The sequence below is a fragment of the Dermacentor variabilis genome, chromosome 8 (assembly GCF_050947875.1).
Source record: "Dermacentor variabilis isolate Ectoservices chromosome 8, ASM5094787v1, whole genome shotgun sequence".
NCBI lineage: Eukaryota > Metazoa > Arthropoda > Arachnida > Ixodida > Ixodidae > Dermacentor > Dermacentor variabilis.
Window position 1 is genome coordinate 9,553,595 of NC_134575.1, and position 26,840 is coordinate 9,580,434.

Here is a 26,840-nt window from a genome sequence, read left to right on the forward strand (position 1 = left end):
GCTATACTGTACTGAAGCGCCATTTTTTATATTGTTACCATCGTTTTTATTTTATCATGTCCCCTTACTACGCATATTATTTCTGCGACTATGTTAGATCCTCTCCTCTGTAGTGTTTGCTGTAAGTCCTATGAAAAAAAAAAATAAATACTTGCGAAGGATTTGCGAAAATTCTCCTCACAATTTAGCAGCGCATATCTCGGCGCTTTTTTATATTCCTATGTTTTTTTTTCTTTTACTTGTCTCAATAGAGGCAGCTTACAGAATTGTGATATCGTTTTTATTTCTGAGGGTGAGTTGTATGCTCGACGCTTAAGTTTGTTTGAATTTTGAAACAGTAAGCTTTCTTGTTTTTGCAATACATTTCAAGGCCAACTAAAAATCTATGCCCCACAGTCACCAGTGTTGAACATTATTTTAAAATGAACCAACCTAATAAAATTTGGCGCAGTAAATGCCGAGAAAGACAGTTTCTAATTTTCATCATCATCATCAGCCTAGTTACGCCCACTGCAGGGCAAAGGCCTCTCCCATACTTCTCCAACTACCCCGGTCATGTACTAATTGTGGCCATGTTGTCCCTGCAAACGTCTTAATTTCATCCGCCCACCTAACTTTCTGCCGCCCCCTGCTACGCATCCCTTCCCTTGGAATCCAGTCCGTAACCCTTAGTGACCATCGGTTATCTTCCCTCCTCATTACATGTCCGGCCCATGCCCATTTCTTTTTCTTGATTTCAACTAAGATGTCGTTTACCCGCGTTTGTTGCCTCACCCAATCTGCTCTTTTCTTATCCCTTAACGTTACACCCATCATTCTTCTTTCCATAGCTCGTTGCGTCGTCCTCAATTTCAGCAGAACCCTTTTCGTAAGCCTCCAGGTTTCTGCCCCATATGTGAGTACTGGTAGCACACAGCTGTTATACACTTTCCTTTTGAGGGATAGTGGCAACCTGCTGTTCATGATTTGAGAATGCCTGCCAAACGCACCCCAGCCCATTCTTATTCTTCTGGTTATCTCAGTCTCATGATCCGGATCCGTGGTCACCACCTGCCCTAAGTAGATGTATTCCCTTACCACTTCCAGTGCTTCGCTACCTATCGTAAACTGCTGTTCTCTTCCGAGACTGTTAAACAATACTTTAGTTTTCTGCAGATTAATTTTCAGACCCACCCTTCTGCTTTGCCTCTCCAGGTCAGTGAGCATGCATTGCAATTGGTCTCCTGAGTTACTAAGCAAGGCAATATCATCAGCGAATCGCAAGTTGCTAAGGTATTCTCCATCAACTTTTATCCCCAATTCTTCCCACTCCAGGCCTCTGAATACCTCTTGTAAACATGCTGTGAATAGCATTGGAGATATCGTATCTCCCTGTCTGACGCCTTTCTTTATAGGGATTTTGTTGCTTTCTTTGTGGAGGACTACGGTGGCTGTGGAGCCGCTATAGATATCTTCCAGTATTTTTAAATATGGCTCATCTACACCCTGATTCCGTAATGCCTCCATGACTGCTGAGGTTTCGACTGAATCAAACGCTTTCTCGTAATCAATGAAAGCTATATATAAGGGTTGGTTATATTCTGCACATTTCTCTATCACTTGATTGACAGTGTGAATATGGTCTATTGTTGAGTAGCCTTTACGGAATCCTGCCTGGTCCTTTGGTTGACAGAAGTCTAAGGTGTTCCTGATTCTATTTGCGATTACCTTAGTAAATACTTTGTAGGCAACGGACAGTAAGCTGATCGGTCTATAATTTTTCAAGTCTTTGGCGTACCCTTTCTTATGGATTAGGATTATGTTAGCGTTCTTCCAAGATTCCGGTACGCTCGAGGTTATGAGGCATTGCGTATACAGGGTGGCCAGTTTCTCTAGAACAATCTGACCACCATCCTTCAACAAATCTGCTGTTACCTGATCCTCCCCAGCTGCCTTCCCCATTTGCATAGCTCCTAAGGCTTTCTTTACTTCTTCTGGCGTTACCTATGGGATTTCGAATTCCTCTAGGCTATTCTCTCTTCCACTATTGTCGTCGGTGCCACTGGTACTGTATAAATCTCTATAGAACTCCTCAGCCACTTGAACTATCTCATCCATATTAGTAACGATATTGCCGGCTTTGTCTCTTAACGCACACATCTGATTCTTGCCTATTCCTAGTTTCTTCTTCACTGTTTTTAGGCTTCTTCCGTTCCTGAGAGCCTGTTCAATTCTATCCATATTATAGTTTCTGATGTCCGCTGTCTTACGCTTGTTGATTAACTTAGAAAGTTCTGCCAGTTCTATTCTAGCTGTAGGGTTAGAGGCTTTCATACATTGGCGTTTCTTGATCAGATCTTTCGTCTCCTGCGATAGCTTACTGGTTTCCTGTATAACGGCGTTACCACCGACTTCTATTGCGCACTCCTTAATGATGCCCATGAGATTGTCGTTCATTGCTGCAACACTAAGGTCCTCTTCCTGAGTTAAAGCCGAGTACCTGTTCTGTAGCTTGATCCAGAATTCCTCTAGTTTCCCTTTTACCGCTAACTCATTGATTGGCTTCTTGTGTACCAGTTTCTTCCGTTCCCTCCTCAAGTCTAGGCTAATTCGAGTTCTTACCATCCTATGGTCACTGCAGCGTACCTTGCCGAGCACGTCTACATCTTGTATGATGCCAGGGTTCGCGCAGAGTATGAAGTCGATTTCATTTCTAGTCTCACCATTCGGGCTCCTCCACGTCCACTTTCGACTAACCCGCTTGCGGAAAAAGGTGTTCATTATCCGCATATTATTCTGTTCTGCAAACTCTACTAATAATTCTCCTCTGCTATTCCTAGAGCCTATGCCATATTCCCCCACTGACTTGTCTCCAGCCTGCTTCTTGCCTACCCTGGCATTGAAGTCGCCCATCAGTATAGTGTATTTTGTTTTGACTTTACCCATCGCCGATTTCACGTCTTCATAAAAGCTTTCGACTTCCTGGTCATCATGACTGCATGTAGGGGCATAGACTTGTACCACCTTCAATTTGTACCTCTTATTAAGTTTCACAATAAGACCTGCCACCCTCTCGTTAATCTATAGAATTCCTGTATGTTACCAGCTATTTCCTTATTAATCAGGAATCCGACTCCTAGTTCTCGTCTCTCTGCTAAGCCCCGGTAACACAGTACATGCCCGCTTTTTAGCACTGTATATGCTTCTTTTGTCCTCCTAACCTCACTGAGCCCTATTATATCCCATTTACTACCCTCTAATTCCTCCAATAACACTGCTAGACTCGCCTCACTAGATAGCGTTCTAACGTTAAACGTTGCCAGGTTCAGATTCCAATGGCGGCCTGTCCGGAGCCAGGTATTCTTAGCACCCTCTGCAGCGTCACAGATCTGACCGCCGCCGTGGTCAGTTGCTTCGCGGCTGCTGGGGACTGAGGGCCGGGGTTTGATTGTTGTATTCATATAGGAGGTTGTGGCCAAGTACTGCACCAGGGTGGCCAATCCTGCTCTGGTGAGAGAGTGCGTTACCGGTTCTGGTCACCGGGATCAGGCCGCACTCCAGGCCTGTTTGTGCAATTTTCTCAACACACGTTTTTTTTTTATTTTCCGGTGGAGAATTGCGCGGCACCGGGATTTGAATCACGGTCCTCTTGCACTGGAGACGGATACTCTACCGTCCCCGCAGGAGTTAAATTAAAAATTGGATTATGGGGTTTTGCGTGACAAAACCACTTTCTGATTATGCACGCCGTAGTGGAGGACTCCGAAAATTTCGACCACCTGGGGTTCTTTAACGTGCATCAAATTCTAAGTACACGGGTGTTTTCGCATTTCGCCCCCATCGAAATGCGGCCGCCGTGGCCGGGGTCCGATCCCGCGACCTCGTGCTCAGCAGTCTAACACCATAACCACTGAGCAACCACGGCGGGTCCCGCAGGAGTTGTACGCCTCATTTAACCTACAGTGGTGCCCTATTTGATCAGTCAAGGTGGGCCAATCTGAGCTCGGTTATACCGCATGGATGGCACTCGGCTAGAGAACCTGGTATTTATGACCTGCACATGTGTGGCCACACATAATTGAGGATATATAATTTTTTTTTAGTAGGGTTTCCGTACAGTGATAAAATGAAGGAAAAGACATTAAAAAGAAAGAAAAAGAAGGGGGAAACAAGGAACATAACTTGTGATTTGAACTCGTGATCCTTCAATGTTGCCCGGAAAGGTAGCTCAGTCGGTTGGTTCGTCAAGCCAGCGGTTACGTTCAAGCGCCATAGCTCCTGCTCCGAGCCTCATACTTATGTGGAAAGGGACTGATGTTGTCCGCGACAGTCGATTTTTGAGTGGTTGGAAGGCATAATTTCTTGGAAAAATGGCCGCCAGAGGAGCAGCGTGAACTCGAGCGGCTTTAGAGACTAGGAAAACTGCCTTAAAATATTTAGACTTGAGGGGAAGCTTCGTTAACAAACTATAACACGGCAATCAGCACTCGAATACGACGAGAGAAATTATTGAGACGTGGAAAATTCCCTTGAAATAAATCTGGTTTGCGAGACAAATGCTTGCATGTATTGAATCTCTTAAAAGATGAGGGGGGAAATATGCGCTCACCGAGAGGGCATCGTCAGCACGAGACCACCACCAGGCACCTTACTGAGATGTGGAGAGCTTCGCGGCCGGAACGAAGCCTCCCCTCTCCGCCGGCCAAGCGTGGAAAACGCGCTTTCCGATCGCTCAAAGTTGCGCAGGCATAGTATAGCTCTAGCGTCTAGGAAAAGCTTAAACAGGTGCGAGGGCGGCACGCATAGCGTGGGAAGCTAGCCGCCGGAATAGCTATCTCAAGTACTGCTGCTGGCGAGGGCGAAATACCTTCGTGTAATTATAATAACCCTAATAGGACTTCTTTCAAAGAAAAAAAAGAAAAAAAAAGGAAACGGCTGAGAAGGCTATACTTCGAGAGCTATGACTGATGCTTTTCTATATATATGTATTCATCTCATCTATGGAATCGCATGCGCGCGCTGTTGCTTTGTCCCTGCGTGTAGTAGTTAAGAGAGCCAGTTTAAGGGCGGAGAAGAAGGAAGGAGAGGAAAGCAATGTTGCAGCGCCGTGGTTTTAAAGCGCTACCGTGGTAGGGAAACGGAAGGCGATATAAGCATGGGTGTCCATGATACGCACACGACAAACTGCCTTACAATATTTAGACTTGAGGGCAAGCTTCGTTAACAAACTATAACACGGCAATCAGCACTCGAATATAATTATAACCCTAATAATAATTGTAAATATTCATCTCATCTATAGGATCTAAAGCGCACGCTGTTTCTTTGTCTCTGCGTGTAGTAGTTAAGAGAGCCAGTTTAAGGGCGGAGAAGAGGGAAGGAGAGGAAAGTCTCTGAAGCAAACTTGCAGCGCCGTGGTTTTAAAGCGCAACCGTCGTTTCTAATTTTACATGCACTTAAACAGGGGCACTTGAGGCAAAGCTTCGCGGTGCTTCGAAAGTCTGAGCACTTAGTCGCCGAACATACGCACATATTCAGGCGAATGCGTCTAACAATTATCGTGTCTTCCCTTTTATCTTGCATTGTTCGGTATGTCAGTATTGTTTTCAACTAGCGCGAACAGTGTTCATTACCTGGCTGTGCATTCAGCCTAGCTAAAGTGTAGAATTGAATGTATGTTAAATTTTCTTTTTGAGGTGGGCGTGACCAGGTTTGTCAGGCTCGACATGAAGTAGTCAAGTTCCACATTCCGAATGTTATTTATTTTTTTTGCTTCTTGGCCACTGGAACAGGTGGCTGTGATGACCCTAGGCAAGGTTATGGGCGGCACCAGTTCCATCAACTCGATGAACTTCGTGCGCGGGAGCAGGCACGACTTTGACTTGTGGGAAAAAGATTTCAATGCCACCGGCTGGAATTACACCAGTGTGTTGCCCAACTTCAAGGCCATCGAGTACTTCAATGTGAGCGGCGTGTCCGAAGAAGAGAGTGAGTTGATCCGTCTGTTAAGGCGGCTTGGACGATTCCCAACTAGGAAACATCGCCCTCTGTGCCTAATTAGTGATTTTGACTTTGGTAATACGGGTGACATTTTGGTTTATTGAAGTCGCGACTTGCATTTATAAGCGTATGACTGAAACAGATAAAAAAAAGAAATTCATCTGCCTTTTAGTGTTGTTGCTGCGAATGCTGATTCAAGCTGCGATGACACTTTCCAGGCGATACCTTTAAAGTGTTCTCTATTTCAGTGCGCACATTTCGGAATGGTGTCCCCCAGTTTTCACTAAAAATTTATAGTTTCTCTCATGGCCGTTTTGGAGAGATATGATAGCCACGAAGACAAGGAGACGATAGGCAGCAAAAACAACCAGACGAGTGTCTGGTTTTCTACCCTACACGAGAGACAACAGCAGGTGGAAAGAGGAAAGGAGGCAGGGAGCACTGAACACACACACAGGAGGACGGACAGCAGGACTTCAAACGGCCGCTCAGGGGCGTCCTGCCTCATTCGGAGGAGTATGGGTAGGAAGAATATAGAAATGTTTACAGGTAATACATACGCAAGAGCTATGAATGTAAATGATTGCTGACAGGATGCTCCAATGTTTCTCGATCCGTAGCGGAATCAGTGGTGGTCGCAAGGCTGCTTGGGTCTTGGATAGTTTTCTGAGTGAATCAATCAGAACACATGGTTAGTCCTGTTAGTTCGGAAGGAAAATATTCAAACAGCGTATGAAGCGGGCATTGAAGGGGCCATTTTCCAGCTATGAGAAGTAATTGGTTTAGTCTTGTCATGGTAGACCTTACCAAAAAAGAAAGCACAGGCGGCTAACGTACAGGAGGTCGGTATACCATACTGCCCACCTTAAAGGAACTGACGACCAATTTTCATGGTACCCATTTCTTTTTAATGAAATAAAAAGATTGCAGCTCAGAGTGTGTAGTCTTGAAGTCGTAAAGCGGAAAAACGCCATGGAACATATTATAGCCAAGCTGTTAAGGGCTAGTTCCCCCAGGATCATGCCCGTGTTTATAGACACAAAATACCGAAGACAGTGCAATGCCGGGCCGACCCGTGGCGGAGGTGCAGTTCGCCATTAAGGGGCCAACATACAAAGCTTCGCTGGTCACCCGTCTTCACAGAGTGGAAGGGCACTGTTTCCTTTTTACGAGAACTTTACCTATCTGAAGTGAGGATGTACTCGTTCACTGGAATGATGCTGAAAACGGGATAAGGGTGAATGTGATAAGGGCGATGGCGATTGTACGTCGGAATTGGTAAGAGGCAGACGACAAGTGCGCATGTGACGGCGAGAAAGTACTATTTTGTTTATCAAGTCAACGTTTCTGCGATTCATCTTTTCCTAAGTGTTAAAGTATTTCGGCGACAACAGCTACGTGTTTTCCTTGTTTCCTGTTCAACTGCCTTGGTATTTAACCAGTCAAAACGAAACCAATCGGATCGAAAACTAAATGGCGCTTTTACACGTGATACAGAGTTCAGCGCTTTGCCGTTAGTCAGGCGTGCGCTTTTGATTTCCGAAGCCTAGAATAAAGCACAAGGGTCTAATAATACAGAAACTGGAATTTTAAGCTATATTTATTTTGTACTTATTAACAGACGACTTACGTACAGTAATCTCATAGATTACATCCGAAGTACCAAGATTTGACCGCCAGGCCTCGCCACTTACAAATTTTTGATGCCTTCTTTGCGAATTTAAAATTAGAATTCCTACTTAAATCGCAGACAGCGTACTGGTAGCGCACGTAGAAGCGTGTGCAACTTCGCATGCTGCAAGATAAACAAACAAACAAACAAACAAACAAACAAACAAACAAACAAACAAACAAACAAACAAACAAACAAATAAATAAATAAATAAATAAATAAATAAATAAATAAATAAATAACAAAAAAATCAAGAAAACAATCTTCACTAAACGCGGCCTCCCAATCGCATCCAGTTTTGTCCTACTGGCACGGTAGAATTCGCTAGAATTCAGCATATCTGGCTTTGAATGAACTACGGTGCAATCGCATAGGCGTCTACTTCAGGCGTTACTCTTTCATTCACTGTCAGCTGGAACAGCGGCAGTTCTCACTTTTATCAGTCGGGCACAGGCCTGTGTTGTGGGCTTGCAGCAAGTATATTGAGGTTAAAGTGAAAGATACGATTCATCCCTCCCTTCCCGCAGTCATTCGGAGCGCAGTCAATAAAGAAAGAATAAAGCATTCATGGCGTAGCGCGCTTAAACGTCGTCAAGCAACCGTGTGACGCGGGTTAGATTTGGCCCGGCGCCGGATAAATTTTAAATAATTTCCTTTAATTGAACGTCCGGGAAAACGGATAGACACACACCGACCCACCGACCGGAAAGTCGGCGAAGTTTCCTAAGAATGCCAATCTCATCGAAAGAAAGTAAAGCAAGCTCATCACGCAGCAATATTCATAACCTTGTACAACTGCGCGCGCCACTGCGTATCCGTCCGCGCATATAGTTCCTTAAATGACCATTCCGCTGGCAGTGCACTAGACTGGTACCACATAGGCAGCGACGCTCGTTTTTCGCAGACGGTCACCTTGACTGAGGTTAACTAGTTGTAACAAGTGGTTGACATTAATTTTGCTTTTATACACAGAGCACTGTAGAGATAGGTGAAAAACATGTGACTAGAAGCTTTCGTACACAAAATAGTCATCAATTAGTAATACCGTGTGATTGATCCGCGGAATATAAACTTCAAACGATAATGTGGTTTGTACAGCGCTATTGGACTAAGGGTCCTGCGAAAGTGCAAAACAAAGCAAAGTTTCTCTCTCTCTCTGTATTGCGCGGTATTTGTCCGCTGTTTTTTTAGGTCCCCTATGTGACCCATCGGGGGCACCTATTGTAAATCTATTTAATGTAATTACTCGAAGATAGGTCGAACTCTAATATAAACTGAGCCTATAGATTGACCTCGCAGAGAAATAAAAGAAAATGTATAATTCGAATATAGGTCGACCCATATCTTTTCTAGAAGAACGATAAAAAAAGATACTTACAACGTGACGAACTTCTGTTTATCGTAACCTCGGCTATACTAAGTCTTGGCAATCGATGCACCCGAAACGACATCGACGTCCTCGGTGCCGTCGAGTGCGTTGAATACGCAGCATGTCTTAAACGCAGTCAGGATAATCTCCGCACGGACGTTTCAGCGAGTGCGATGTTAGAAACTCCATTAGCTCTGCGCTTTTGCTACTTTTGTTCACGAATATGGGTCGATGGCTCATTTCGGGTGACATTTAATAAAAAGGTTGACTTAAATTTGAATACCTACGACAAAGTACTTGTAATTTTTATTCGGCTACGTCTAGAACCACTGATAAAACTCAGCGGACTGCGATAAAAAAATATATTGTGGCGCGTTCTGCATATACCCCAAAAGAAGACCAGGCTACGTTATGCCTGCACTCAGAAAGCAACGTAAGGAACAGAGAGAGAGACAGAGAGAGAGAGAGAGAGTAAGGAAGGGGAATGAAGGAGGTCAACCAAACGAGCGTTAATTCGGTATCATTAAAACAAGGTACCATTCAACACAGAAAGCTGTACAAAGCAATAAATTACTTCAAGCTGTATACATGAACACGTAAAGGAAACCGACACACAGCCGTAAACCACGTTTATGTGACACCGACACACTTTCACTGGGTGCAGGAAATATGTACCACGGAATGATGGGAGAGACGCCGATCAACTATCCCCGCTACAACACGTCACTGAGCTACGTTTTTCTCAATGCGTGCAGCCAGTCTAACTACAACTACGTCGACTACAACGGCGCGAACCATTCGGGTAAGAATAATATAGCTCTTCTCTGCATGCTTGACTTCGCATTTGTTAATAAGGAACCAAATAAACAAAGGTTGCGATTTCAGCTCCAAACTCTTTTATACTTTTGATATGATTTAGCAACCAAAGTGACCGAACGAAAGAGAACGGTATAATGTATCATCTTTATCCCTTTCAGACGCCTTCTTTATCACTCCCTTTAGGCATACTGGATACGTAATGATCCCATTATCTAATATTATTGATTACCCAAATGTTATCCATGTTACTTAGCTCTACCTTACCCGCGCATCGTATATGCGGTGTCCTAGCTAACGTTAGTCAAGCTGTTAAAACAAAAAAAATGAAGAAAAAGACACAGTGCGATACACAGCGTTCGGTCGTCAGGCCTGTAATGAAAGAAAACCGTAGGGTTTATGGTTGTATCTTTCACCGTGTTTCTTTCTCATTTCTTTTTATTTTAACAGCTTGGCTAACGTTAGCTGGGACACATGGGATATATGTCACCTATCTTTCCTACGTTTCTCAAAAGAAAACCTCCATTCCGAACTCCCGATTTCGTTGTTATAGGTTTCTAAACTCTTGTATAGGTGCCGATGCCAGACCTGTTGCTTCCACCAGTATTTGTGGATATGGTAGTTTAAACAAACGAAAACGAAAATTTGATACTATATTTTCGCAATAGAGAAGTGCTCAATATACGAAATTCTCACATATGTGAATAGTTCAGTACTAAAATTACCATCTGCAACACGTCGGGAAACGTGTGGAGAGAGATGTGCTATCTATTTACTTTAATAACACATGCGCATGAGTATGCACATACCTCCCATGCATACCTCCCGGACATGTACTTGGCTTGCAAGCAAAATCTTACCGTATATATGACGCAATGCCCACGGGCGACTTATTTGTAAAGGTGAAATATGCGGCGGGTCAGCTCCACTGAGAAATAGCTCTGTTCAAAGTTCCAGTGAAAAAAATTAGGCGACATAATTCGGGATTGTACAGAATTATCTTTTAGGAGTGCTAAATAGAACATTGCTATCCGAAATCTGGCAGTTTCTCTTCGTATTTCACACCAAGAGTAAAGTAAGGCCCACATTCTCGCTTTGCAGTACATAATAGGCCTGGAGTGCGCGGATAGATTATGATTCTAGCAGTCCGAGTTTCTTTCCGTAGCGCTACTTTCTTCGCAAAAGCTATATCCCTATACTTTCTTTTTATTTGAGAACATAGCAAATGGAGACAGCTGCGTTTGCGCAGCCTCAGTAGCGAAGCAAGGTCTTTTTTATTTCTTTTTGTTTCACGTGTGACCACCTAGGACCAATAATAGAGCAGCCTTACCGTAGCACTCTGCCTGTTTTATTCGCGTGCAATTAGTGACCTCGGCCCTTCACGCAGGTTACTCGAGGGTGCAGTCCAACACTGCCTTCGGAGCGAGAATGAGTGCAAGCACGTGCTTCATACGGAATGTAGAAGCAAACCGAACAAAGCTTCACATTTCTCTGAACAGCACCGTCACTAAGGTGAGCACTGCCTTTCTAATAAAATATAATCACAGTACACAAAGTTGGCAGTTCCGTCTTGAGGGCGAACGAAACATTGGCTGCGATAGCAAGGTTTAGCGGTGCGCTTGGCGTCCTCGTACGGTGTTCTCAATATACGCGGGTGCGACATGCTGGCACGACGCAGCACGCAAGTCAACTCATGCGGGGAGGCAACTCCTTCTGCAGAGTGTTTCACGACTCCGGCGGAATACACTAACGCTGGCGTAGGGTGCCTCGACGGCAACGCTCCCAAGCGGTACTATATCGAGGCATCTTGCTCTGGCGCGATGAGCACCGCCAGTGGCGTTGCAATCATCGCACCTCGATGGTGCATGAGATGAGACCGGTGGGAAACCGTTGGCGTTACTGACTGCGCCCTGCGAAATATTAGATAACGTTAGCTAGACGTTTTACTGCGCACACCACTCAAATCAGCGTCACGGCAACTCAGCAAAAGCGTTGATGTGTTTATTGTGCGCATGCGCACAACGCTCGCGCCAGAAGCGGAAGGTCCTGGCTCGGCCAGCGAGGCGGTTGAGCGCAGCAGCGTTGACGGTGCGTCCACTTAAATTCGTCGTTCTTGCAGCCAAACACATTACACGCATCTGGAGCACAGAGTTGCTAACACAAGTACGTTTGATGCATGTGTAGGTCAATGTTGAAAAATTCGTACATTTGTTGAGCAAGATGAAGCAAGCATTGAAGTTACTGTGGTTTGAGAACCGTCAGGTCTCGCTTGTATGTCGAACTGAAGAAGTGACGTCTAAAGAGCTACGTGATGCAGATGTGGTACTTCAACAGTGCGACGATGTGCACTTACGTCTGCTACAAACTATAAACGTCAAGTGTTTAGGACAAGGACAAAGAGGTCTTAGCCATAAAATTTTCGATAGTAAATCGTATGCTTTATTCTGGCTGATGCTGCTGCGTTTCGTCTGGCCAATTACTACCAGTTTTCCTAATCTCGAATTCGATAAACTAAAGCTTTATACTCGTGAGGCCGCGCTGGAAAAAACAACCTAAGGAAGCAATCTAAGTTATTATTGTGCAAAAAGAAGAGGTGAGGTGTGCAGACAGGACACAAGAGTAGGGAAGTGGACAACACGAATGCCGACTATCAACTGAAGCGAGCACTGAGGCGAAAAAGAGAAAGAAGACACATAACTCATCTGCGCAAGCTCAGGAATGGTATCACCACGTGTCGGTCGGGTACATGTCGCGGTCTACGTGAGAGATAACTGTTAAGGCACTTAATCTCTTCCTTATGCAAAGTAATCGTAGGCTGACTCACGCACGCACTCCCACCATTATAGATATGCCATGCCTCCACCATAAGACGCGTATCTTCATTCTTATGCCTGTACAATATCGCGCATTCATCTACCTCTTGCGTGCAGTTACAATCTTGGCAATGTAGGGAAAGATTAGAAGGCGATCCACCAGTTAACGACCTTTTATGTTCCATTAGCCTCTGATTGATACACCGCCCCGTTTTCCCTACGTAGAAATGGCCACAGCTAAGGGGAATATTATAAACCATACCCATGCGACAGCCAGTAAAACTGTTGTTCTTATTGTGCTTCACTGGACAGATATCTGTTCTTTTTTGCCTTTTACCTGCTCCGTTTTCCTCTGTACGGCAGCGCATACCTTACCTAGCTTATTGGGAGCAGTGAAAGCAGCATTAACATCATATCTTCTTGCAACTTTTTAAAGCCTGTGCGACACTGAATCAATGTACGGGATAGCCACTACTCTTTTTTTTTTGCTATTACTGATTTGTGTAATCTAAGGAGTAATAGCAAAAAAGGTTAGTGGCGTTAACCGGTGGATCGCCTTCTAATCTTTCCCTGCATTGCCAAGATTGTAACTGCACGCCAGAGTTAGATGAATGGGCGATATTGTACAGACATAAGAATGAAGATACGCGTCTTAATTAAATTATGGGGTTTTACGTGCCAAAACCACTTTCTGATTATGAGGCACGCCGTAGTGGAGGACTCCGGAAATTTGGCCACCTGGGGTTCTTTGACGTGCACCTAAATCTAAGCACACGGGTGTTTTCGCATTTCGCCCCCATCGAAATGCGGCCGCTGTGGCCGGGATTCGATCCCGCGACCTCGTGCTCAGCAGCCCAACACCATAGCCACTGAGCAACCACGGCGGGTATACGCGTCTTATGGTAGAGGCATGGCGTATCTATACTGGTGGATGTGCGTGCGTGAGTCAGCCTTCGATTACTTTACATAAGGAAGAGATTAGGTGCCTTAACAATTATGTCTCACGTAGACCGGCACAGGTATCCGACTGACACGTGGTGATATCATTCCTGAGCTTGCGCAGATGAGCTTTGTGTCTTCTTTCTTTTTTCGCCTCAGTGCTCCCTTCAGTTGATAGCCGGAGTTCGTGTTCTCCACTTCCCTACTTTTGTGTCCTGTCTGCACGCCTCACCTCTTCTTTTTTTGCATAATGAATCCTTACCAACTAGCTCATCTTTACCAAATACCAACTCCTTACCAACTAGCTCAGCTTTCTGTCGTTCTAGGTTATTATTATTATTATTATTATTATTATTATTATTATTATTATTATTATTATTATTATTATTATTATTATTATTTACTACGGAATAGCCATTTCAACCAGAGAAGACCTGGTGAATGGGCATGTAGTCAGTTCATGCATAGATCATATTTTGGTTCGTACTTCAAATTATTCTTTAGATTCATGTGTCATAAAACAGTGTTTGGCTGATCACTATTTTGTGGTTTACCACTTTGTGTCGTCAACCCCATTAACAACACGCGCTTGCGCAGAGGACTCGCCTAGCAGCGTTCAGATATTTATAATAGACCAGCGTAAGCTCGATGACCTAATCAGGGCATTTGATTGGTCTACATTAATGAACAGAAAGGCTGCACATGTCTACGACTGCTTTTGTGAACAAATACAAACATTTGAAAACTTGGCAAAAGAAAAAACTGTAACAAGGAAACGCCGAAAAAATCATAACTGGATAAATGGTAACGTAATTCGTGCTATAGCGGAAAGAGATGTCTTGTGGAAATGTTCGAAACGTTCCACCCAAAATGTAACACTTCGCGCTGAGTACACAGCATCTAGAAACAGGGTAGTTGCCCTCATTAGATCGGCAGAAAAGGCTGTATTTTTTACATCAAATTAATCTAGCCTTGAAAAACCCAGCACAGACTTGGTCTTCAATAAATCACCTTCGAGGAAAAGCATACACGAGATCTGCCATTCATTCGTTTTCGAACGACCCCGCAACAACGGCTAATCTATTTACCCGTCATTTTGCTCGTTCGTCTGACGGACCTAGTCAAGGGCATGCTCTGGACTGCACGCTCCAAAAATCTATATCTGCCTCAGCCTTCCTGCCAAAGATGTCCGAACTTGACTTACGTAGGATTATTTTCAGCTTCAGACAGAACAAACCACCCGGTCTTGATGGCCTTTCAGCAAGCATGCTCCAAAGAAACTTTGAAACCATCTCGGGCATTCTTCTTTTTATGCTGAACGGGTTTCTGGATGATTCTTCTATCCCTGAAAGACTCAAAACTGCTTTAGTTAAGCCACTTCACAAAGGAGGCAAGAGGGATGTAATTGAAAACTATAGACCCATATCCATGTTGCCTATACTGTCCCAAGTGTTAGAAAAGTTCCTTTTGGTAATAATGCTTTCCTTCATTAATAAGTTCTCGATTTCGTCCCATCATTAGTTTGGTTTTGTCGCCTGGTAAAGGGACTACCTTACTTTTAGAATCCTTTTCGGATGACATTTTTTCTGCTTTCGACCAAAATTTATTTAGCATTGCATTATTCCTAGATATTAGTAAAGCCTTTGAGACACTTAACCACGACATTTTGTTGAGCAAATGACATTTATTGGGCTTCCGGGGGCCATTTCATGACATCCTTAAAAATTATCTATCGAACAGATCGCGAACAGAAGTATTAGGCAATCACTCTAGCTCTATTTTGCCTATTAAAGCTGGAGTCCCTCAAGGGCCCATCATAGCCCCGCTACTGTTTAATATTTTCATGAATGACATTGCGTCCAGTGTTTCAAAATGCACAATTTTTCAATACCCCGATGACACCGTTCTACTAGAAAAGCATTTATGCTACAAATCAGCAATCAATATATGCTACAAAAAGATGTCTATAACGTAATTGATTGGTTTTCTAAAAAATTTCTTGTAATCAATAATTCAAAAACAAAGCTGATTTGCTTCAGAAATCCCTTGAAGATGACGTCGATAGATGAACATATCTTCTTGCTCCATAAGTCATGTTCGCATTGTAGCTGTACTCCAGTGGAATATGTGCAGTCTATAAAATACATGGGCGTATTTTTTTTACTCAAACCTGTCGTGGGAATCGCATTTAGCGTATTTATGTAGTAAACTCCGAAGCGCTGCCTGGGTACTCTATCACTGCAAAAGTATAGTTCCTTTTTCAGTAAAAAAAAAAAAGAAGCAATTGTGAACACTCTTGCGTACGGGATAGTAGTAGTATAAACTTTTATTTAAAAAAAAGAAAATCACACTCAGGTCCAGTGGGTGGGTCCCTCAGTCCAGGGCCCCACTGGCGATCGCGGCACGCCGGGCTTGGTCAAGAAGGGCCAGTTGGTCCTCCCGCACCGTGCTGGCTAGCCACACCTCCCACTGCCTACTGTTGGAGTTTTGCCCCATAAGGGGTGATTGGATTTCTTGTGGCCGACTCTGGCATGACCATGTGATATGGTCAAGAGATGGCCGCCCTCCGATCCAAGGGCAAGTGTTGGTATACCGGGTGGGGTGTATGTGGTGTAGTAGGAGTCGGTGTGGGTATGTACGGGTTTGTAGTCGGCGCAAGTCCCGCATTTGCGCTGAGTCCAAGGATGTGTCTGGAAAGCTATACCGTTGCCTTCCTCGTCTCTGTGCCTCCAAGATATCTTTTGCTGTGATCGGAGATTCTACGAGGGTGCGTTCCGTCGCTCGGATGCTATATTCTCGAGCGAGGCGGTCCGCCCTCTCGTTACCGCTCACTCCGGCGTGCGCCGGACACCACGTAATAACGTGGTGTTCCGTGAGATTTCTTCCTAGGATTTTGACGGTGAGTTTGGGCAGGGTGCCTGCCATGAAAAGGCGACATGCCAACTGCGAGTCGGTTAGTATTAACGCAGAACGTGCTCTATTTTCAGCGTCACGTATAGCCAGAGCCACCGCAGTAGCCTCTGCTGTGGCCACGGACCCTGTTCTGACTGTTGCGGAAATAGTAGTTTGCGCGTTTGTGGCTACCACAGTGAAAGTTTTGCCATCCTGTTTGCACGCGTCCGTGTAATAAACCTCCGGATTTCTACCGAACCTGCGTTCGAGTGTCCTGGCCCGTGCAAGGCGCCGTTGTCTGTGGTATTTCTCGCTCATGTTTTTATGGATTGGGGACACATAGATCTGCGCTCGTATGTTCGGTGGGAGTAGTTCTGTTTGGTCGTTACAATGTGCCGGTCTGAGTGGATACCCTAATCGACGGAGAAGTGTTCGACCTTGCTCCGTGGAATTGAGCCTTTCTCGTTGTGCGATCAGTGTTGCAGCCACGAGTTCTTCAAACGTGTTGCTGCCCTAGAGATCCTAGAGATCCTAGAGATCCCTTTGCGGTCCAGAGAGTTACGTCGTCCGCGTAAATCGCATGTCCTAAGTTTGGGATCCGTTGTAGTTTCACCGCTAGTCCTTTCATCCCTATATTGAAGAGTAGCGGTGAAAGAATTGAACCTTGCGGCGTTCCTCTTTTGGGGGTCTGTAGAACATCTGAGCGGGTGGATCGTAGCCCTATCGTGGCTGTGCGGTTTTCTAGAAAGGATTTTATGTATTCATAAGTGCGCTGTCCGCAGTGCATGTTCGATAGTTCCGTTAAAATGCTTTCGTGCGAGATGGTGTCGAAAGTTTTTTTGATATCTAATGCTACTATGAATCTGTCTGCATTTCCTCTCTCTGTGTTTAATACTTCTTTCAGTAGGAGAAACACGTCCTGTGCCGACATATGCTGTCAAAAGCCGAACATAGTTTCAGGGAAAAGGTTGTTGTTTTCTATGTACCTAGTGAGTCTCATCTGTATAACCTTTTCAAAAAGCTTACCCAGACATGAGGTAAGGGATATGGGTCGGAGGTTTTTTATGTCCCTCGGTTTCCCTGGTTTCGGTATTAGAATTATCTCTGCATGCTTCCATGCCTGTGGGATTTGACCTCCTTCAGTCCATACATGTTTGTTAAAAAGATCTGTTAGCCCTGTTAAAGCATTGAGGCTAAGATTGCGAATCATGGCGTTTGTTATTTTGTCCGGTCCAGGCGCCGTATTTTTCTTGAAAGTTTGCGCTGCCGCGAAAACCTCTGCCACCGATATAGAGGCATCTAGCTCCTCATTGTTCCTTCCTAAATATGTGGGAGTATCATGGTTTTGCGTGGAATTTGCTCCTATATACACGTCTTCTAGTGTGTCTAGGAGATGGGTGTCAGCGTCTCGAAATTCGCATTCAAGCAATCGCAGATCTCGGTTCGTCGCTGTTTTTGTACTTGCAGGATCTATCATGCTTCTCAAAATGGCCCATGTATTTTTTGTGTGTAAGGTTCCTTGTAGAGATTCACAGAATTGGTGCCAATTATTCTTTTCTAGTGTTTTTGCATAAGCATTAGCCTCCTGTGTTAGTTGAGCTATACGTATTTTGAGCTTTCCATTCAATCTTGATCTTTTCCATCGTCTCGTCAGGCTTCTGCGTGCTTCCCATAAATGTATGAGGCGGCTGTCTACCGCTGTTATATCCGATGTTGTAGCAATCTCCCTCGTTGCTCTTTCGTGTGTTTCGCGTATTTTCTCCACCCAGGTTTCAATATCTTCTGGGAAAATGAGCTGCTCTTGTTTATCTCGATATACAGTCCAGTCTGTAATGCAAGCCCTCCCTAGGGAGCGACGGTTTTTGGGGGAATCGATACCTATCGAGACAATGTTATGCTCACTGCCCAAATTTTCCTCCAAATTTGTCCACCGTGTCTACCCTGGATGGCTCGAGAAAGCTAGATCTGGGGTTGTATCCGCCGCTACACTATTGCCTAAACGTGTGTAACACCCCGGTATTGTAATGAGTTTTAACCCGTATCGATCTGTCGTCTCAACTAGTGATTTTCCCTTCACTGAGTCTTTGTTGTAACCCCAGGCGGAGTGTGGTGCATTGAAGTCACCAACCACTAGCAGCGTGTCTGATATTGCATAAATTAGTAGGGTATCGAAGCATGGTGCTCGCTCTCGAGGAGGACTGTATATATTTACGATTACAGTCTTGGCTTTATTTCTTTTGCATGGCCACACCGTTAGTATTTGATGCTGTGTGTCGTGCTGTGGCATATACGTGACGCTGATGGCCAGGTTTTTTCTCGCAAAGCTGGCGACCATAGGATAATCAGGATTGGAATACGTCTCATATCCTTTTAGTTTTTGTGTAATTTGCCCAATTTCTTGTAGGCATATAATGTCGGGTAGGACTGGCGCTGACTGTATATATTGCACAAGAGCAGCATTTTTGTTACGTAACGTACGGCAATTCCGCTGCCATACCGCAAGGTTTTCAGTGTTTCTGTGTGTCGTGTAAGCCATGAATGGTACTATCGCTATCCGTCGTCTCTATCACTTTAGGACGACGGGTAGGAGCTCCTGGGCTATCATTAATGCGTTTTCGTGTGGTTACTTTGATGCAGCTTAGGGAGTCGTCTACGTGTCTCTTAAGAGCACGCAATTCTGCAAACATCATCTGTACTTGATGTGTGATTGTTTCCAGCTGCTTGCCTATGGGCTCTTCTGGTGTTGGTGTCGGTTTACTAACATGTGTTGTAGACGCTTCTTTTGTTTTGTTTGCGAGGTCGTGTATTGTTTGCTTAAGGGCAGCCATCTCTTTCTTCAATTCTGCCAGACTGGCTTTTAGTGATCTATTTTCTTCTGTAAGTTTCTGATCCGCTACCGATTGGTGATTCGTATGATGTTGTGCAGTGAGAGCTGAAACTTGCGCCCAGCTTACCTTTGGTGCCGCCATTTGTGGTTGGCCAATGGTTTCCCTGGACTGAGGGTGTTGAGGTGTTGCGTTCTTCATCTTGGACTTCTCTGGTCCCCGCCCGGTTTCTTGACGGTGTACTTCCGGGAAATTTTCCTGGTCGAAGGGAATAGATCCTTCCGAGGTATATCCGTGCTCTTCTTCCTCCGACTCGAACCACCTTTGTTTACGCTTGAGGCTGCGTTCCTTTGATGGCTTCCGTTCTTGGCGTCCTGACGACGGTTCTGGTCGGCGGACCTGTTTCAGACGCTTTCTGCAGCTTCGGTCCCCCGTTAGGTGGGCTTCACCGCACGAGGCACACTTCGGGTTACATTCGTGTCCGTCAGCAGGATCTTCCGTTCCACAAATGCTACACACACACAGTTCCGGTTGTGGGCACACATCAGTTCTGTGACCCACCCTTTGACATGTTTTGCAGACTTGCACTGTATTTCGATACGGATAGCAGGCCATTTCGCCTCCCTCGTAGTACACATATCTTGGTACTATGTTTCCGAAGAATACAATGACGGCACTCTTAGTGTCCCCCAGCATTCGTGCGTGAGCGACTTCCACATTCAGCGTGCGCATTCTGATTTTCGATTTAAGGACGTCTGAGGGCGTATGTGGGGTGAGTCCGTGGATTACCCCCCGAACTGCTCCGTCCCCCAGAGCTACATACGCTTTCACCGCATGGGGTTTTCCATTTATCTTGAGTGATGTAATCTGGCGCAATGTGTTTGCGACTTCCTTTTCTGGGGTTGAAACAATTACAATGTTCGATCCAGGCTTAATACGTAGCAGAAACTGCTCACCTTGGATCTTTTCATTGCAAGCCTCAAGCCATCAAGGGAGTTGCAAGCCATCACGGGAGTTGTAATTGCTCGAAGCGGGAGTCCTTGATGCGGTCTCACAATGACCTTGAAATCGTCCTTTGGTAAGGGTGGTAGTTTCTTCCCGTTGCGTCTCGTGCGAAATCTTGGCTTGTCTGCGTTCATTGGAGATTCGTTCTTCCGGTGCTCCTGCGCACGTTCTCTCCGTTGCATTTTTCTTTCCCTGACGGACACAACTGTGGTCCATCCCTCTTGGGCGTCTTGAATGCGTGTGTCGGTCGTATTCTCACCGCTGTTGATGGTGGACGGTGATGGGCTTATTCCTGCGTGGTGGCCATCGCCTGGTGCGGTCGGATGTCCGTGCAATCCATGTGCTCTTCGGTGTTGGAATCATGGCTGGCCGAGGCTCTTCCCGCTGAACCGCTTTTCGCACAACGCGCAGGAGTTTGAGACGCCATCTGCGTCGGCGTCGCGGCAGTGGCGGAGTCGCAGCCGGCGTCGCAGCCGGCGTCGCGGCTGCCGCCGCTCGCTACTCGTCGATAGGCCTACACTGGCTCACTTGTGGAGGTAGCAATCCCTTGGTCGTATTTCCGTGAAAAATGGTCCAACGGCCAAAATTCTGGCCTCCCTGGCTGCCGCTTGACTTCCCGGAAACGATGAGGTGCACTTTTCATAGGTTCGAAGAACTGGACCACACGAAAAACATGGAAATTGCGGAGCGTGATGCGAGTGCGTCCACACTCCTCGATGCCTTGGACGCGTCTCCGCGTACGGGATATTAAGGTATGGCTTCACAATTTTCGCCTTCTGTTCTGCGCGTTGGGAGAGTCGGGTGGACACTCTTTAAAAAACATGCTCCAAAGTGCAGCGTATAATTCGCCTCTGCTTTCTTCTCGAAACATATTTACCGCCGTAGGTTTTCCTTCGTGCCGCTCATTGTTTGTTGAAACAATGGTATTACGTCATTTTTGGGACTCGGATTTCAAAGTTGAGCATAAACCTGTGCGCATGCTCCGTTCGGGCTTGCGTTTCGCTGTGCCTCGTTCCGCAACGAGATACGGTGAGACCCGGCGATGTGTGTACGTTCCTAATCTGTTTAACAATCTACCAGAGGGCATTTTCACAGCAACTTCGAAAATATCTCTGAAAAAAATGATACGTGCTCTGTAGGTTAAACATGTTCCATATTCACATTGCTTTGCCTTCTTATCTCGGGTAACATTTATGAGGAAATTGTTTCAAAGATTCGAATTCTTGCATTTTTGTTGTCTGTTTTGTTCCTTTTATGTAAGCTTGAACTCTAGGTACCGCTGTAATAAATTTGCGCAGCCAAATGTAATGTCGTGCGCTTTATGTAACAGCGTCATTGTTTTTTTTATATGTGATTGTTTTCCTATTTCAACGTATTGCCTTGCCAATTCTGCAGGGCCGTGTCCTACAAGCCCTTGTAGGCTTAGACAGGCCTGATTATAATGATGTATATGTGTTATGGCAATAAAGATATTATTATTATTATTATTATTATTATTATTATTATTATTATTATTATTATTATTATTGTTCTTGTTGTTCTTGTTGTTGTTGTTGTTGTTTGTTTGTTTTGAAAACATATATACCTTTGAGAGCAAAGGGAAAACGAGTAGCAGGCTGGCAACTGCTACCGGAAGCGGAAAGCCAAAGGGCCGTCACGCGCTTTACACACACTCATCGATACAACAAGAAAAGCAGATTCGTGATGATGTGAATAATAAATGTCAGTTAGGTAAGGAACCAGAATACACGGAAGACAGGCATGTCAGACTAGAGAACAAGGAAAGCGCACACCTTCAGTAAGTCACAATCACATGCGTATGACTAGTTATTTTAACTGTCTTTTCTTGTCCTTTTCTCTTGGTGCGTACAGCTAATTTTTGATGAGAATAAACGGGCCACTCACGTTGTCTTCACCAAAGACGGCGTCGAAATGAATGTAAGTGTCGGCTTCGAGGTGATCCTCTCCGCGGGAGCCATCAACTCTCCAAAGCTGCTCATGCTGTCGGGAATCGGACCGGAAGAGGATCTGAAGAATAGCAGCGTGAGTGTATGCCCTTACGACCCAAATCTATGTTGTGCCACCTTTACAAAGTTTCAGCGCATAAAATTAAACAAAATGTGCTTTTTGCAGAAAGAAATATATAATTCGTGAAGTCCACCTGAAGAGTATAAAAACATCATGAACGGCCACATGAAACTTCTGAAGAATGCAGGAAAAAAGTTAATTGTATCGTCTAAACTATTATTTTTTCTAGAACCACTATATGTTGGCTAACATTTTGATTACTGGGAACGATAATGTGATAATGTGGTCAGATTATATAATGACTGACTCGGTTGAAGGTTGAAATTACGACGCTGGCGCGATGACCGCTATAGGCAAGCGACAACAGTAATCCAACTTGCCCCCCCCCAGTAGAGTAGTGAAACAATTATTTCGAGAGAAAAAAGGATGTCTTTGGCTAATTCAAAAGATGTTTCCTTTTATCCCGAGAACATTTTCGATAAACTTGTTAAAAGTTTGCAGACAAGTTGGCACATAATCCCGCCTGCCTATATACGCCCGTGAAAAACGCAGGACACCAGAACGTAAAGAGTCAGAAAAATAAATAAATAAAAAGGTTCAGATGTTACCGTATCGGAAGCGAATTTTACTTTCTTCATATAGGGGAATTAGGGTCAGGACACTGCAGGAGCACACAGCGTTTTTCATGCATACTGAACTTGGGCGCGCTTCTGGTAGCATTTTTTAGTTTCGCTCTTTTCTGACGTGAATAGCACGCGTTCTCAGCGGCATATTGTTGTCGTGGCTAGATCAAATAGTGCTTATAAGATGCCTATTATGCTCGTGATCTCGTTACATGCTTTTGTACTTTTCACATTGGTAATAACACATAATAATAACAAAGACATTAAAAGGTATTATCTCGCTTGGTTAGCTCAAAGTAAGTTTACGTGTTTGAATTTCGCGCTTGTTTTAACGTCGCTTATCTACGGCAATGAATCCTGGATGGTTCGTGCAACAAGGCTTAGCCACTCGCAGTGACAGCGAAATCTTGAGGAAGTAGACATCCTGTCACACGAGATTTGTGGTCGAGAAATCACAGAGAAAGGTTGTAGTATACTATTTAAATGCTAAGCGTAACACACGATGACTAGTAGCTGAGCTGAACATGTAGTTGGTAATTGCACGATGTTGATGCTAAAGCACTTAATAAAACGACAGTGATCTATTCAAGAATTATCTATTTTTATTTCCCATGTCTCGGCATGCGTAACAAGCTTTATTGGTTAAATTGCATTGCATTAAAACAGGACTCTTCCCTCATAAGGGATGCGTACTAGTGCGGCCGAGGAAGCAAATACCTACGAAGAAAGGAATACGAAGTAACAGGGCAGAGGCTAAGCGCTGTTCCTTCCTTATCCCTTCTTCTTAAGTATTTGTTTCCTCCTCGCGCTAGTAAATATGCCTTAGTCTTCGACCAACTCTATTAGCAATAAGTTTACTGCTTGCTGAGCAATAAGTTTACTGATGGTTCTCTTAACTTTGCAACAGCTTTCTGTACTACTTATGACGTATATTAATATAACAAAATATGATCACTTTGAGGAAACAGTAATAAGAAATATGTGACAAAGCAAGGTGCCGCGCTGTTCCCTGATTTAACTGAATGGACAGTGGCTCTCATTCCCCACATACGCGTCAGTATTCCTTCTCGGCGATTGAGTGGAGCAGTTTGTCACTCTACTGAGCTAAAACACTCTGAAATTGTTTCTGAAATGGTTCGCGACTACATTGGTATGAGAGAGAGAGAGAGAGAGAAAGGCAGAGGAAAGACAGGGAGGCTAACCAGAGATTGTCTCCGGTTGGTTACCCTATACTGGGGGAGGGGCAAAGGGATGTGATAGGTGAGGGAGAGAAGGATTTTAAAAATGGGATGAGAACAGTGTAAATAAGTGAGATCTTTTTGCAGATCAATCCTGTGGTGGCAGACCTTCCAGTAGGTGTGGGACTTATGGATCACATAATTTTCCTTGGCCTCGTTGTAACTACGACAAACGATGAAGTAGGACTACGCAACATAAATCAGAGCATCGAACAGTACAACTACAATCAGACAGGTAAGAACAATTTAGATCATACTGAGTGTGTTCTTGCATGACGCCAACGTTTAGGAAACAAAACACTAGCTCATGAGGTCGCAGAAGCTTTGGACGCTTTACATTTATAAATACCTCTTTAGCGATGCTCAATGACGGAAGGAGAGCAGAATTCGATAACAAAGGCGAGTAGCGTGCCCACCTATCGTTTTTGATAAGGTCTGTGTTCAAGGGCTGGGGTACAATCTAGCGTCAGGGGCGTATCGTTCTCGGCTAATGGTAAGTAGCGCGAAGAGGGAAAAAAGCAGTCACTGTCACACGCAAGTGCGACTTCTTATAGATGCTGGTTTCAGTTTTCATACCGCTGTAGTACCTATGGGTCTCATGTCCGCATCCAGGTTACTTTCTTCAATTATATATTTCGCATTGTAAGACGAATCAGTTCATGTCCTAAAAGACTTTCACAGACACATTTCACAGACCGTTTCTTCATTCAATGGAAGCCGTCATTGAAGAAACAAACCAGAATCGCGACAGACCTCGCATATATATATATATATATATATATATATATATATATATATATATAGGCAGTATCCGGACGGCAGCTGCTCCCGTTATACCCACCCATGTTTAATAAATTCCCAAGTATACCGCAGAAAATTCTACCCTGTGAAGATGCAAGCATCCTTGTAAATAACTCTATCACGTCAAAGGCAAGTATGGAGACCCACGTCACTCGACGAGCAGCTTTAGTCAATTGGTGCGACAGTACTCTCGACGCAGCCTTTACCAACGCTGCCTAGCCTTCCGCGCACCGTAGGGCCATTGACATCCGCATTCTAGACCAGAGGGGGGCCCATGGCCGGCTATTGCAGTGCGAGGACCAGGAACACCTTACGAGACGTGGGCTTGACTTACGCGCGATCAACGTCGCTGTGGAATATATCCCACAGCAAGCTACGCAAAGCTCACTGACGACTAACACGTGAGCCATTGTATACACGGACTCACTTGAAGCGCTCCGCAAGTTGGGTCAGACTCCTTAACTTTCTCGTTCACAAGGTAAGAGCTGGAGCAGCCTTTACAGAAGATGCACTAGCCACTTGGTGAGCACGTGCAACTCGGCGCGGTGCGCAACGCCACTCAAGTAGACGAATCCAAGTTTGGGCAAGTTGGTTGGTAATGGTTGAACTTCTTGACGGGGCAGCCAAACGACGAAGACAGAAGGAAGGAAAAATTCAGGGCAGCGCTATATGTACACTTACAGATACATACAATCATACATATCCATAAGATTATACAAATACAGGACAACGCCGTATGAATACACAGCGCTGTCCTGTGCTTTTCTTTCGTTTTGTCTTCGTTGCTTGCGCGGCCCCATCAACATGTTCACTACTCAAGTACCTAACCCACATATTTCAGCGCGAAGGCACAATCACAAAGAAGACACACATACACACTTCACAGGTGCTGTGACATGTGTCAGTGTGTCTCTGTGTCTTTTTCCTCGCGCAACAATATGTCCTTAAGTAAATACCAACTAGCCCAACGACAAGCCCCCCCGGTGCAATGCTCAAGTACCGTTCGCACACCATAACGGACGTGCAACACGAGCACCTGTCCTACAATGGAGCATCCCTTGTGGGACTTTCTAGGTCTGGAGGCTACCCGGCTACATCGTGTGAAGATTGGATTTCACCCTCGCCGCAAACCCGCGCTACTCCGGTCCTGCAGTCACTGTCGGTTTTAGCCCGTGAAAGAGGAGGCCTCGCAAAGATATAATTTTAATCATCTGTTCTATATATTCTCTATTTCCCCTTACGTAGACCGGCGTGCGACCAATTTTCATAACATTGCTTCTCCGTTCGATTTCATTGCAGCTGTGTGTTAGATCCGAGAAGTTGTGTGGCACCCAGTCGAGGTTGACGTCTGCTTGGGGACTTGGTTGCCGCACCGCGGGCGCTCACAACGTGTAGGTTGCTTGAAGCGTTCGGTTGACCTATCCTGGTCAGGTATTTAGAATCGAGTGAGTGCGCAAGTTGGTGCGGAGGCGTTCGAAATATTCTACAGCAATATTCGCTGCTAGATCGAGCGGAGTCGCCGCCTGGTGGGGCTTCGGAAACAGGCTTAGTGTGGATGACTGCTTGAGTCGTCTGCTGCTAGCCACCATTGAATACGGCGTGATATATTACGTGAAGACTTTCGTTCTATGTTTAATGTGCTTTCGTAATAGCTTCTCCATACCCCTTTCTTTTCGACGAGGAGCTGAAGTACTGCGTTCTGCTCTACCGTCTTGGCACTGCAATAAATTCAGTGCGTGCTTGTGTCCACCACGGCCCGAGTGTTTGGTCGCACTCTCCGTTGTCGATCCCAGGCATATTTATTTTGGTGCCACGTAGTGCTTTATGTACATGCCGAAAT

General features: G+C 44.9%; 1 protein-coding gene across 1 annotated transcript in view; it reads left to right on the forward strand.

The window, feature by feature from the left end:
- Positions 1–26,840, forward strand: part of LOC142590819 (4-pyridoxate dehydrogenase-like) — a 62,383-nt gene that overhangs the window by 15,430 nt on the left and 20,113 nt on the right. The window contains exons 3-7 of the mRNA XM_075703223.1: positions 5,772–5,967; positions 9,685–9,822; positions 11,224–11,348; positions 22,183–22,353; positions 24,287–24,434. Of these exons, the coding sequence (XP_075559338.1) occupies positions 5,772–5,967; positions 9,685–9,822; positions 11,224–11,348; positions 22,183–22,353; positions 24,287–24,434 (778 nt within the window). The remainder of the gene's footprint in view (positions 1–5,771; positions 5,968–9,684; positions 9,823–11,223; positions 11,349–22,182; positions 22,354–24,286; positions 24,435–26,840) is intronic.